We start from the raw sequence: 15,175 nt of genomic DNA on the forward strand, positions 1-15,175 counted from the left end.
GGGGGGGGGGGGCAAAGCTGTACTTTTACTATAGGTCGTTGACATCATGGGCTACACAAAACAGCCTGATAGCAATTGAAACGCATTAGCTTTTGTCGGGAAAAGGTCATCGAACTTTACACAGGGTCAAATTTCAAACTTGCTCAAATTGTGTTAACATTCCATTCCTCTAGTCTCAAGGGTTCAGAAAATGTATAGTTTGACCTATCAAGGACGTACGGTTCTTGAGTCATAACCAAAAAGGTCACAGGCCACGTTTTTTGGCTCTATGGGGGTCAAAAACATCAAATTGCTCTTTTTTATAAACCAATTCAAATACGGATAGGTTTGTAGCACCTAACACAGCAAAAAAGGTCAATGGTACTTGTTTTGTTACCTAGATAACGAGACATCCTACCAGAAGACCAAAACATTGTAGATATTTTTTTGGAAAAAAAATGTATATCTTCAATACAAAAAGTCCACATTGTCAATGATGGATGGCTTTTCCTCTTAGCTACATACACTTAAAGTACATATCCTAGATTTATAAAGTTTACTTCGAGGACTGTTAAATATCAAAAATATCAAAATTTCAATTTTAATAATTTGAAACAAATATCACCAATTTCATAAAATTTAAATTATTTGACATCATCAGGACATTCCTCGTATTCATAATGTAATTCGATATGTCTGATGTGCTCGCATATCCAACAACAAAATACTGTGCAAACGTTGCCATATGATCTCTTAAAGGCCCTTTCAGTGATTTCACAGGAACATTTAAAAAATGGAAATTTGTCAGAGTTGCTTAGAAATAAAGAATAAGTCTACAGAATTTCATTAAACCACTTTTCCCTGAATGCATCGACAAATTAGTCAAAAAACAGAAGCTTTAGAAATTTTCTACTTCAACTCAGATCGACTCGAGAAAATCGAGATTTTCGTACAGTGCGCCACCAATCGACTGGAAAAACTTCCTAGTCCAGTGTTTCTAACACGGGGAAGTAGAGTCTAAATTGATTTAAGACAGACGCTTAATTTTGTAGTAGAAAACAAAATAAGCAATTAAAGGTCACCGAGGCAAACTAACGGTCAATTCAAATATGAAAAACAGTTAAAATTGTGTATTTTGTTTAAAATAGTAGCTACTGATGTAATAAGTAGTAGAAACAATACGCAACGCGCATGGTACGGTGGAGAGTGAGCTTCTTTCGATCTCGAGTCGGACTTTTGTACTGTCAGTATCAAAAGTCCAGAATCATGCAAATGCTTTATTTTGTCTAAAATACACGGCTTTCGACCGAACCACTAGCAGGCTATGTTAGCACATCTATGCCAATTTCAAAGGTACCAAAATCTTACGATCGTCCGGATGAGCAAATCACTGAATGGGCCTTTAATAACATCACATTTCCAATATGTCAATCAGTTGCATAGAATAATAATAATAAAGCGTAGTGATTTCAGTGGCGGCGCCACGGGGGCATGCAGGGGGGGTGGGGGGGGGGCAAATGCCCCCAGTCATAACTCTTGTCCCCCTGTTTCCCTTTTTGCTGCAATTTTGCGCCGCCAGTGAGTAATTTATAGTACGATACGGACAGCACAAGAAAAAACCCAACACAATTTCTGTGGCCTCAAGGTTACTTCGAATTTTTCGGAAATATCGTGTCATATGTCACGTGGCCTCCCTGATCTATCCAACAGGTGCAGTGGCGTAGCTGCCCGGGGGGGGGGGGGGGCAGTGCCCCCTGGCAATGCCAATTTGGGCCCCGCCCCTAGCCCCTAGTGTGGATAGAATTTGAACAATTTAAAAATTTTGTTAAATAGAACTATATTATATCAAAATGAAGTGGCTATCCCTTGTATTCCTTTTTCTTTTCTTTTTTTTTTGCTCTTCACTTTCTCAAACCACCGAAAAAAAAAATTGGGTCAACCTTTTTGAGGAAGTGGCGGCAAAATTTTTGTTTGGTGGATTTGGGCCCCCGCCCCATACAGGCTTGCCCCCCCTGGAAAAAATCCCAGCTACGCCACTGAACAGGTGTCTGAGATAAACCACTAGGGATGCATGTAGAGAATGGATTCATTTAGATTGTTTCTTATAGAAGACATATGCATCACCTCTTCCACAAGTCAACCTCTTACACAACACATACCCCCACACGCTTGATTGCGCATTTGCACAAACGAGTGGCTTATCCTATAGTATAAAAATATTGAATGTTTATGAGTACAATGGTAAGAATATTTTCATGAGGTGAAATATGGACTGTTCCATTCAACGAGGCTTTGAACGTTGAATGGAACAGTTCATATTTCACTGAATGACAATATTCTTTCCATTAAACAAATAAAAACATTCAATATTTATTTTATATAACTCATATAAAATTCTTTATATTCCATTTAATTTAAATCACCAGCCAGGAAAACAAAATAAATTACAAAAATGTTACAAACTGTATTTATTTTAGAAGCGACATCCACACCTATTTAATTGGCGAGTCGAGGCGGTCACCGTTCGCAATATATATACGCCCACGTATGTCATCGTTGCCATGGTAACTGCGCGCCAGTGCAATGGAAAATGGACTATTGCACTGGCGCGGAGTGCAATAGTCTTTTTTCTATAAATAGTAAAAAATGTTCAATAGTAAGTGACAATCAAATGATAAGAATCTTTGTATGAGTTACATAATATATTATTACTCAAGAATCCTAGCATAAACCCACAAGAAGCCTCACACACTTTACTTCACACTTTACACATCATATAAACCACTTAGCAGCAAAGAGTCATCTTTAAAAACAACACACACAAAAGTGTGGCAGACATTATTAAGAACAGTTTGGAAAAAAGAAAGGTGTAGAAAAAAGCTCTGATAAGAAAGAAAGAAAGAAAGAAAGAAAGAAAGAAAGAAAGAAAGAAAGAAAGAAAGAAAGAAAGAAAGAAAGAAAGAAAGAAAGAAAGAAAGAAAGAAAGAAAGAAAGAAAGAAAGAAAGAAAGAAAGAAAAGAAAGAAAGATTGCACAACCCCTAAATTCATTACAATTGGGTTTTAAATTCTTGAAAAAGCAACTTTATATAACATTTCAATCCCATCTCAAGCCCACTCGTCTGTGGTTCTCGTTAAGAGTTATAGACGTGTATTCATCAATAATAAGTATTTTATGTTCAGTATCATCTCCACAAAAACCGATCATCATTGAGAAGGTCTGCTAGTTCCACGTTAAAAGGATCGTAAAATTGATCCAATATTTTTCTTGTTTGGTCCAGCATGGGTCCGATGTGTTTTTTATCATCGGCTCTGATATTGGCCTTTTCTTGCTCACATATCCGATATAGTTCTCCACTTCTTAAAGGATCTGAAATTACAAGATTGGTGTAAGAAATCAATCAATTAAACTTTGAAGAAAAATAAACTAGGTTTATACTGGCCTAATGACTTAAAGCAATGTGTGATTATGCTAAAAGAATAGATTTCTATTTAAATGTTTGTTTTCACTGATCACATTATCCCCTTTGAATTTCGAGCCAAACAAATGAGGTATAACTCCAGCGCCTACAATGCGTGTACTGCGCTCGCCGATAGTAACATGTAATACTACACGGAGCATCGCGCTCGACGTGTGTACACATAAGCTGACATCCACGGGAGATGTTAGCAAGCAGTCGATCGATGAACTCTGAATAAAACCGGGTCGACCCGGTTTTAATATAAAAAGTAAAATTTTACTGTTATTAAAGCACTTCAGGCTTAGTCTTTTACGTGGTATTTTAGTACACCACTGGGCATTATAATTATGCAAAAAGTAGAAATCCGAGTAAAATTGAGGGCGTCGCTGTGAAGCAAATCACACATTATGGCTTTAATGGCAGAGTAAGAGGAGACACATATTCGTCCACGTTGATACTAATAAACACTAAGACGTATTCAGTGAAAATTTCGCTGGAAACTGGTAAAATACAACTTTCCTCCCATTTTTTTCTTGATTCAAAAATTACTATTCGCTCTTTCCTGCTAATTAAATGGAATTTATATAACATTCTGAGCCCCAAAATTTAATAATTTGACTCCACTATAGTAATGGAACAAGTATAATAATTATACTTACACAATTTTAAAAACTCGTGTATTGTTCGCAGTACGTCAACACAGTGATCGTGCCAATCTTTCATTCGAATGACTAAGGTTTGGTTCCTCGGGAAAAATTGTAACCAGTCAGCTAAATATACTGAGTACATCCCCACGTAAATACGCTAAAATAAAACAAAAGGACACCTGTCATCATTTTGGCAAACAAGTTCCTATTGTTCTAAACAATGGAAACCGGTCGGAACCAGTGGTCAACAGCCGGTCGAATTTAGACTCCATAAGTATTTTGTCTTAATTTGTTTACTCCTGGTTTATTAATAAACTGAGCTCAAAAAGAAACTTATTAATTTTTCATATTTTAAAATCCTCTCCATCAAAATGAACCATGATTACACACAGGATTACTTCAATACTAGATCTACTATAAGCACATGTCAGTAACCAAGCAGTTGTCCAACTGAAACAACAGCAAAATGCACTGACATGGAACAGCTTTCTGAACCACATTCACAGCCCAATAATTGGCACACAGCACATGAAATATGTGAGAATGCGTACAAGATCCTTGCACAGATGATAATTCGCAAACAGTAAGTGAAATAGTGTGGAACAAGACCTGTTTCTTAAAGTGCGTGAAAAGCAGGAAGCAGCACCGTTTTAGCTGATAAAATGTGAGGTGTTTTTTCAAGTTCTTTCGTCCACAAAGGGATGTTGATTTACCCGATGTTCATACAAAGTGTAGGAAAAAACGAGAGTTGTCGCATTCTCATGTGAGCTTCGATCTAAGTGCAAAACTTTTAACTTCAACGGCCATTATTCAATGTTCATTTTCTCGGTGAAATGACGATTTAGGTACACTATAACTCAATAAATACAGCATCTATAGGTAAGCAGTAATGCTCACCGTAAAAAGCAAGTTCGGTTCGAAAAACAGTTTTCTCATTTTTATTTTATTAATTGTTGGTCTATTTCAGATTTTATGCAGCATTTTGTGTAGAATGGCGTGTGTAAATTTTAAGAAATTTATTTTCTTGCTTATATGATCACTGTTCCTGGAATGAAGTCTCAAGATTAAGAAAAAAAGAAAACAAAACTTTTTGGAAAGAGTATTTTTTGTTATGATGTACCTAAAAAGGTTGCCAAAAATCACTTTTTTATAATTTTCTCCATAATTGTTGTTTTGACTTTCAAAGAATGTATCTTTTTATACTACGTCTTGCGTGAATAATTTAGAAGTTATAACACTTTTACTACATGCATGTCTGAGAGTAGTAGAGTGAACACCAGTAAATACAAGTCTCCTACTGTGCACCCTGGGAGGAAAAAATAAGTGTTTCAAACGAGGAAAAGTGACTTATGACTTAAATGTAATACATTAGAAAAAGCTTATAACTCAACTATAGTATTAGGCCCTGATTCATATGTAATCCTGATTTAGGCCTGGGAAATAGATGTCTGTGAAAAATGAGCAGGATCCGACTTTTTATGACGATTTTGCTAAACTTTCAAAATGTGTTACATTTTAGAAACACGAAGCTATTTGTGAGGTGGCTTAAGCTGCATGGGCTATAAGGTGGTCTTATTTAGTCGGCATTTGGAAAAAGTCACTGGACTCCGTATATTTTCTCTACACTGGATGTCTTTATCTGATCTTCAAATTGCAGAACTGAGTCGCTCTGGAATAAAGAAAATGACGTTTTCCTGGACCCTGTTTGTACAGAAAGTCAATGGAGGCTGCTTACTGGTATGCACACTGTAGAAGCTATATACAAATAGGTAACTGTACTCACCGCCCCCGAACACCCATTTTTTTCATAACACAACCTTCTGTACGTACAAGTCCTTCTCTCGTGCTGTGTAGTACATTGGGACCACCGTCGAATGCTTGTGACGACCCGCGAGTGGAAATCTTGCGGTGAAATGGTAGTGCTATTCGTAATAAACAAGTAATCTGAGTATAACCTGTAAGAGTTAGATAGCAATTTCACGTTATTGGACCTGTAAGTTTTTCGTATTGCATACTAATAATACTGGGCAGTGGTGGTGCCTAGGGGGGGGGGGTGGCATTTGCCCACCTCCGTATTTTCCTTGCCCCCCCATTTTTGAAGCCTTGAAGTGGGCAGTAACGATGTGCGCATCGTCGTGACGTCAAATAGGTCTACTCCACTACTCGCAAAGGCTTATGGGGTTTAACAAAGAGGTCAATTGTGGGAGCACGTGTGGCTAGCTGAGTGGATTAGGCGCCCGACTCATAATCCATAGGTTGCGAGTTCGATCCCCGCTCGTGCCAACGTGTTGTGTCCTTGGGCAAGGCATTTTATCCTCATTGCCTACTGGGGATAGGGTTGGTTTGGATTGGATGTTTCTATAGTTGTTTGTGTCAATGTTGCAATATTGGCGCTGATTAAGCTGCTGCCTGCAAATTGCATTGTGTCTGTTTAGTTGTGTTTAATGTACAATTCTAGCAATTTGAACTGCGGGTCACCATTAGAGTTTGAAATAAAACCTTCCTTTTTTTAAATTTTAGCATGACTATCGGCCGTATTTTTTTCAGTCTTGAAACATGACAGAAGATACCCAAAATTGAAATTTTTGACAATTTTGGTCAACATGTTTGTAAATATTCTGAATCATCGAGGTAGATATATACTTTGCTTTAAATGTATGTAATCAAAAACATGTAGTTCTTATAATTTTTTTGTGGAGATGACAAAAACTTGTTGGTGGTACATGTATTTACTGTTTAAAACCATATGTACGATTTCTATCAAATATTAATTTTGTTATTCTTTACTCAAAATGCTGAAATGATATTAGTAATAACTGTCCATTTTAAGCCGAAATAACAAAGTAAATTGCAATTTTAGCCTTTTAATGTGGTGTTCTATGGGGCATTGGATAGCTCTGAATTCATAATGTAAAAATTGGTCCGTTAACCTGGCACACACAAAGAATTTAGCTGATTCCATTCAGGTGTAAGTTGGGACATGGGACAAAAAAATATCAGTTTTGAAAAAATGAAACCAATTTCATATTATAAGATTGTACATTATGGCTTTAAATCCTTTTTCTTCGTAATAGGGTAAATATAATTTTTCCCCAAATAACGGTATTTTTCAATTTTGTTATTATACATGGATCATTACGACTAACCGTTCTGTGGGATTTCGTAGTATCACGATAGTTTTGGCGCTAGGTTGAATTGACGCAATAACTTCTGCAATGATGTGAGGAGGTCCTTCTTGATGATGTGGGTAAATCCGAGTCCAATTACGGTTGTCCCATAACGTGGAAGCTGAACCATCACCTAGGACAAATATCAAAGACTTAGGCTATAGTTATAGAGTTAACAGGAAACAGGGGAATTTGCTAGTCATAGGGAAGATTATAGACGAATCCAATTTCACGCATTCCTACACCTCAGTGGCAGCCATGGCTGGGTCCCCGCTGTGTATATCTCACCTGAAATGTGAAATGATTCGTCCTTGGCGGGGATTTTAAACTGCACTCCATCACCCGTGTTACACGTAGACAAAAGAATGATGAAAGTTTACAACACAATACAATATAACATCGATTTTTAAGCGGCTTTAATCCACCCAATTAGGCAGTCACAATACCAGCTTGGTGCGCCGGGGACCCAGTAATGGCGGACCAAATCCTGACCATGACTTGGCTCATTGGATTCGTCTGTATTGGAAGCAAAATCCGTATTATCACTACATTAGCATGATTAGTGCAAACAGCAACAGTAAGCCCAAGAAAATTGGCAACGGATCAGTAAAGTAGACCAACACTATCAGAAATCACATACAAATGGTTCCCAAATGGGTAATGGTTTATATAATAAGGGTAAAGATGGTAGCCCACTAACCCGCAGCAGGGGGGAAACCAAATTTCTATGGAAATATAAATAAACAAGTCGGCACAGAAAACACATCAAACCTGTATACTTAAGTGATGTACAACATGGAAATAAACTTGATAAAGCTTCCCAAACTTTTTTTCCCGTGACCCAGATTTTTCGAGACAAATATAGCACGACCCACAGCATAATACAAATGCTGTTACTTTCTGAAACTTATCAGCGGTGTACCGTTCAAAGTTTCCAAAAGGGGTACAATTTCCATGTCGTCCCAATGTCCGGCACCCAAAATGACTTTACCAGGATAAATAATAATTTTCCCGAGGTTTAATTCAACAATTCTTATGCAGCGCATTCGAAAGTACAAAGTTAATGGCATATATCCCATCAAACGATAATTCTACTAGTGCTCTAGAATCTTATTTTATTGTATTTTGGCGGCCATTTTGAAACCTGCCCTGTAGCGGGAGTTTCACACATTTCTGCGAGGTTGGACTACAAAATTCTTCTTAAGTGCACTTTATAAAGTGCAGAATTCAGTAAATATCTCCAATTAGTAGACTATTCTGTGCCTCTATAGGGCAGTCATTTAATGGTATTGTGGTGCCCATTTTGAAAACCGCCCTCTAGCGGGAGTTCTCCACATTTCCCAGAGGTTGCGTGGTGATATTTGATTTCGGCAGTTAATATTGCATTTTGGTAACTGACTTACATCGTTACGAATGGCAACCTTAACCACCGCTGGTCATCTGTTCTAAAATGGCAGCGCCCTGTGAATAAAACCCGATTGTTGCTACGTAGATTGCAAGTGATATGAATCACTTATTTGCCTCCGAACCCCAGCTACAGGATAAGACACTCAGCATCCTCGAAACCTCGTTAATGTCACCGGAATCCATATTCTGACCCTGCTATAAGTGCAAGCCAATATTTGTGCAAAGTGTCAGAAAAAGAAGAGAGATAATACAGAAAAGGAGAATAAAACCCATTTCTGCACTAGGAAGGATTAACGGCGTCGACCAACTTACCTAGAATGAGCTTACTTCTGCCGATCCCTGAGGATCGTGACGCTTTCTTCAAAGCCATTGCCATGCGGTCGTAATAGCCATTCGGTGACACCATAATATTATAATATCCTGCATAGTGTATGGGGTAAACCAAAGTCATTGTTATGTTAATGTAGTAAAAGCAATGTAAGCCTACCTAAACCACAACAATGGTAATGTAGTAAAACAATGTATCACCTTTACGGTTCTTGAGATATCAAAACGAAAGTTTCTGACGTTTTTCCCCTCTCGAGAAAAATCCTGTAGATTGGTTAATTTTGTCCCATCCCCAAAAATCACTTTGCCCTCCTCCCCCAAAAAAATCCTGGCGCCGCCACTGCATATGCATACGGTCACTCGGAAGTGTCAATTTTATTGGTCTCAATATTTGTGTGCAAACACCGCTAATGCTCCTATCCGATCCGACTTGGCGGCAAGTTGGTGGCAAAATGCCGTTTGTAGATTTTTTTTTTTTTTGGGGGAGGATGAGGCTGATCTTTCTAATGACTACAGCATAATACATAGGGGCCTACCCAGCAGATAACAATAACAATGTTATTGTAAAAATATTTTTATATTCCATCAACCGTCCCCCTCACCCCCACTCGCATAAATATGTTTAACTGCTTTTATATCTTACCAAGTCTCTTTCTTGTCCACCAATGTGGTTCTTTTGAAGTTTTTGCAATTAAAGGATGCTGTATTAATTTTCGCCATAAATCTGTTGTACCACACTTGGGCATTCCCGCTAAGTAAAAGTACGGAAGACAAAGCAGCCCATCACCCGATTCCTTCGGCCAGCAAGGATTTTTAAATCCGGGCAAAAATTTCCCAGGAGTCTGTGCAAATACCTGAAAATGTCATCAAATAAAAACAATCATAAGGTTAGAAATATTGCTAAAACATTGTAAGCAAAGAAAAGAGTTGCGTAAACAATTAAACCAAAAAGAACATCAACCAAATTAATACGGAATTTCAATTTAACGATTGAAGACATTACTTAATTCTGCCTCATTCCATTGAAATTGCAATTTGTATTACTAATAAAATAAAGAAGAAACCTATCACCGAATTTGGGAAAATTGTGAAAATAATAATAATAATAATAATAATAAACTTTAATGCCAAAACTTGAGTGCGCAAGCTTTTTTCTGCTGGGTTAGAATTTTTTCTTGCTTGCAACAGCTTTTTCCTTGCAGGTTAGAAATTTGATAAATAGGTCCATGCATGAATTTTGTATTGGTGACCTATTCATCAAATTTCTAACCCGCATGAAAAAAAAGTTGCACGTAAGAAAAAATTCTTACACTCTTATTTCGCCAATTAAAAAAGTCTTAAACAATCTTAATCAATCTTAAACTCGTGTTAGTTACGTGGTCCTCTCGTCGAAATATTGGTTAAGGGCCCTTAATTTTAAAACGTTTAACCAATAAATGCATATAGCACTTTAACCAGCTTCAAGTTTAAGTGCTTAACCAACTAGGTTGTTTTAGGTCTTTTAATCAATATTTGCTTAATAACTTAATAATGATTTATATGTTCTATTTTATCTAAGGATTGTTTAAGAAATACAACTGCTTAATCAATGGTTGTATTGGATTTAATTATGATTGGGACTTTCTTTCTTTCTTTTAAAAAATGTTTATACTGAAACATAATTCATGATAGATTTGAAGTCATCAGATCTTGGTCAACTGTGAGATTCGTTCAAAAATACAATTTCATGCATAAAGTTTTTTTTTATCAGTTCAACCCGCTATGTATCCGGGCAATGTATCCGAGTAAAAATTAAAATCTAGTAAGCCTTTCTCTCTCGCATGCATTACGATACAATGCTAAAATACAATACATCAACGCTAATAAATTCACACACTCGATACGGTATCCAGCATACCGATACTTCAATGCATCTCGTCTACATTTTAAGCTATTGTGCGTATGCCCAAAACTGAACATCGCGGTACACACATTGGTGATATACATGTACCGTGCACGTAGAACAGTACAGTACAGTATCGCTAGAATGTCAATCCCAATGACGTTGTTAAATCTAGCAAATGAACGCATCAATATCCATCCTTTATGTCTCAATGATGTCTATGCATAACTTATCAAACGAATCTCGAGTTTGGTGCAACCTGATTGACTCAAACCTACCTATTTGAACGAAGTTTCAGGATACCATAAGCAGTACGACCAGCATTCACTCGTGGCCGCCATTTGCTTTTGTCATTTTAAACAATAATTGGTTAAAATTCCGTGGCGCGAGATGTATCGTTAAACAGGTAAAGTACAATTCCACTAAACATTACACAGTTTAACGCCTTTTAACGTAACAAAAAATAACCACCTTTATACGCTCGAGTTTAACCGTCTTTTAACATACGTTAAACTTTGCAGATTGTTAACTGCCGGAACAAGAGTGTACCCAGAAGAAAAAAACTTGTGCACTCAAATTTTTTGTTGTTGTCATTTTCAGTATTTTAGATTTTTTTTTAATTTCCCGAATTTTGTGAAAGGTTTCTCTTTTTTTTATTGGCAATACAAACAGCAAATAAAACACTTAATTAAAACACATTCATGTATTCAATTATAGATCATGATTTTCAGGTGAAATCAATTGCACCCCTGTTGGGATGAAGGCAAGGTTTGGATGGGTTTGTATTGTTATGGTAAGGTTTTGGGGATGAGGTTAGAGTTTGTGTAAGGTTTGGAAAAATAAAACTCGAAATCGGTTTTAATTACAAATTACTATCTTGTCCTTTATCCTTTGAGAATAGTAAATTGTAATTTTGTGGTATACCGTACCGTATTTTGGTTTTTTTAAATCAACCAGGATGATTCCAGCATTTAGTTTGGTCGAGTGACTTTCCGAAACCACGATTTTTTTCCTTTAAAATTTCATTTCAAGTTGTTGATTTGCGCACGTTGTCAAGAGTCAAGTAGGCTATATAGTACATGTCTGTTTCCCTCTCATGAGTTAGATATGCACTAAAAATATTTATGTTACATTTATTCAGTTGCACTCCTAGTCACATGGGAAGTAACACTTTTTTTTGGAGAGAGTCACCATATCAAGGTCATAATTTCTAGCTCTAAGAGGGCACTGTGCAAGGAGCGAGGAGGAAGCAGCTTTAATTGTTCTTATGTGACAGCTCAAATACGGAAAGCAAGCTAGAGGTCCACCAAACCTTAAGAAGGATTACATCAAGATGTTGGCAGATGGTACAGGATTAACAGGACCAGACATCAAAAATTATATGCTGAATAGAGCAGTTTAGAGAGCCATTATGGGAGTCCGACTACAAGAGTCGACCTAAGCGACTATAATGAAAAACAGAGATAAAAAGACTAGTTTGCGTCTGAAATTCTGACAACCAGACAGAAAATGCCGTACTGCGCAGGTCGGCAACCAATCACAACGCGCCTTTGCCCTGACGTCAGACGCGATTTAGTCTTCTTATCTCTGTCTTTCATTATAAGCAATAAGCAACAGGTACATGTAAAAGAGATTGTAATTATACATTGGGCTATTCCATTCAAAATTCACATTCCCCCTGTGGAAGATTTTGGAAATATCTGCCTCGGAGGGAATGTTAATATCAAATGGAATGAGCACAAGTTCCATTTGAATTCCATACACCCTCTAAGAAAGATTCAACCTGAATCCCTCACTGAACCATAAACACATGTTTGGAATGTGTGAAACCGACATCATGAACATCTTAACTTATTTAAACCAAACACAGAAACATTTATTTTTGATTAATTTACCTAGGGTGAAAGAGGTTAAGGGTTTCAAACAGAAACTGATGCATAAGAGCCTATATAGCAAACCCGGGGTAGCAAATTGCAACCTTAATTTGGCCGAAAATTTCATATATGGCTGTATTTTTCAATGTAAAGTCTGAAATATACCAAAAAGTCACTCACTTGATGCTAAGTAAATCAGTTTGTGTTCCAAAAAACAAGAGAAGTCTTTTTTAAATTTTCATCGTGTGAACCTTTCCTTTAAAATAGGTTTGAACGAATATCTGTTATCTGTCTATTACCTGTGGTGCAGTAAGATATAGTCTCGATGCGTTTTTCCAATCAATTGCCGGTTGAGATCCTTCTTTGTAAGCACTCAAATCCAATGGATTTATTGTCAATTTTGTGTACACCAGGAATAAATATCCAAGGAAGACGATGACAATCGTTGTAGATAGAATCTTCGCCTGTAATTTACGATAATAAAAAAAAAAATCCATTTTATTTTGCATCGTAAAATTATACGTTTACACGGTTAACCGAAGGAATTGTGATCCGGTTACACGGATAGACAAATAACCGTTAATTTACACCACTAGTACAACGATTCGAAAGGGTATTTTTCAGCATAATCAAGAGATCGGCAGAGCATGAAACTTGATCTTAAATCATACTAAAATAATGAGTCACGTTGGGCCAAACGGTAAGTTTGCCCAATCGGACATGTAAAAAAATCAAGAGGGTCACTAGAAGTCAAACAGTATCGCTAGCGCTATCATGCTAGTGGTCCTCATCAGATGCTCTAGTTAAAATAATGAATGGTCTCTCTATCGCGCTTCGACGTTTCAATATGATATTTCAGTTAGATAGAGGTGATTGTAAAGGTCATCGGTCAAAGGTCATGAAGGGTTCAAATTTTAGACTTTGTCCCATTGGATTTAAACCACTGTGGATTTAAACTGGGTGCGTGGAAACCTCGATGAGGGAACATATGTTTAAAAAAATCAAAACCGAGGTCATTCGAGGTCAAAGGTCATCTGGAGTCCAGTGTTGTAGTCAAGACCTCTATGTCCGAGACCGAGACCGAGACCAAGACCTGCCCGTCCGAGATCGAGACAGAGACCGAGACCAAACCTTCCGAGACCAAGATCTACCCTTCCGAGACCGAGACCTCTAAGTTCCGAGACCGAGACCAAGACCGAGACCGAGACCTTGGTTTAATCCCGGGGGATACTCAAGTTTGGTTTAGATAGGGGTACTGGTGTGCCACTGAGAATTTGAAAGAGAACCCATCATTGTACCAACTTTTCAAGAAATTTGGACCCGCAGTTTAACACTATTTGTCTTAATTTTTACAATTTTTCCTCCAAATTTTGCGAAAATTTCATAAATGTTGGCTACATACAGTGGAGGCAAAATTAGGCTAGTGTGTGAAGGGCCAGTGTGTGAAGGGCCAGTGCGTGAAGCAATTGAGCAATTTTAACATATCATGGCCCAAAACACAGTGTTTTTCGTGCTGAAAAGAAGATGCACACTGCACAGGGCAACTATTTGTTCATCTATTATGCTTTTGTGGAGAATATTCCCCTTGCAAAAGTTTAGTGGGATCCTCGCTTCCGCCACCTGCCCACCTATGTTTAATCATGAACTGAAATTGGAAGCTCACATACGAACATGCTCACTTATTATAACTTTTTATAACTTTATCAGTAAAATGATTTCTGTATCTTTATTCTTAACAATTTCTTCAACATTCATTGAAATTTAGGGTTGTAAGGAATAAATAATGAACAACAACAGAAAATCATATCTTTTTCTTCAGGTCTCGACAGGTCTCGACCAAAAAAACGTTCGAGACCGAGACTTTTGAGGTCCGAGACCGAGACTTTTGAGTTCCGAGACCAAGACCTTGACATCCGAGACCGAGACACTGCAAAACCAGGTCTCGAGATGGTCTCGAGACCGAGACCTGGTCTCGAGACCTACAACACTGCTGGAGTCTAAATCTTAAACTTGTTTGATTGAGCTTAAATTTGGTGGAAGTGATCCTCGATATGAGGGGAGCATGAAAAAAACCAACCGATGTCATCCGAGGTAAGGTTACCCACGGATCAAATGATTTGGCTTAATCTTGGTGAAGAGAATCCTCGATATGAGGGGACATGGCAACATGAATCTGAGGTCATTTTACGCGAAAGGTCATGGGTCAAAGGTCAACGTTTGCTCAATTGGGCTTAAACTTGGTATAAAGTATCCTCAACATGAGGAGAACATATTAAAATTTCAAACCGGGTCATCAGAGGTCAGAACAGTATCACTATCATGCTGCTGACAACTACAGATGCTCTTTGCACATGCAAAATTTTTGGGTTCCCAATTCGATATTTTGTACCGATTTTCTAAGCCCTTTTAAGACGTGTTATTTAAAAGGTGCCC

At 37.5% G+C, this 15,175-nt stretch overlaps 1 protein-coding gene across 2 annotated transcripts in view; it reads right to left on the minus strand.

The window, feature by feature from the left end:
- Positions 1-3,000: 3,000 nt before the first annotated feature.
- The window catches only part of LOC140155367 (carbohydrate sulfotransferase 15-like), a 32,828-nt gene continuing 20,653 nt past the window's right edge, over positions 3,001-15,175 (minus strand). For both annotated transcript variants that reach the window (XM_072178184.1, XM_072178185.1), the window contains exons 2-8: positions 13,042-13,206; positions 9,630-9,840; positions 8,972-9,079; positions 7,232-7,385; positions 5,869-6,040; positions 4,098-4,242; positions 3,001-3,347 (exon numbers count right to left, since the gene is read on the minus strand). In XM_072178184.1, the coding sequence (XP_072034285.1) occupies positions 3,163-3,347; positions 4,098-4,242; positions 5,869-6,040; positions 7,232-7,385; positions 8,972-9,079; positions 9,630-9,840; positions 13,042-13,206 (1,140 nt within the window). In that variant the 3' untranslated portion in view covers positions 3,001-3,162. The remainder of the gene's footprint in view (positions 3,348-4,097; positions 4,243-5,868; positions 6,041-7,231; positions 7,386-8,971; positions 9,080-9,629; positions 9,841-13,041; positions 13,207-15,175) is intronic.

Source organism: Amphiura filiformis, chromosome 6, assembly GCF_039555335.1.
Source record: "Amphiura filiformis chromosome 6, Afil_fr2py, whole genome shotgun sequence".
In the NCBI taxonomy this organism is placed as follows: Eukaryota; Metazoa; Echinodermata; class Ophiuroidea; order Amphilepidida; family Amphiuridae; genus Amphiura; species Amphiura filiformis.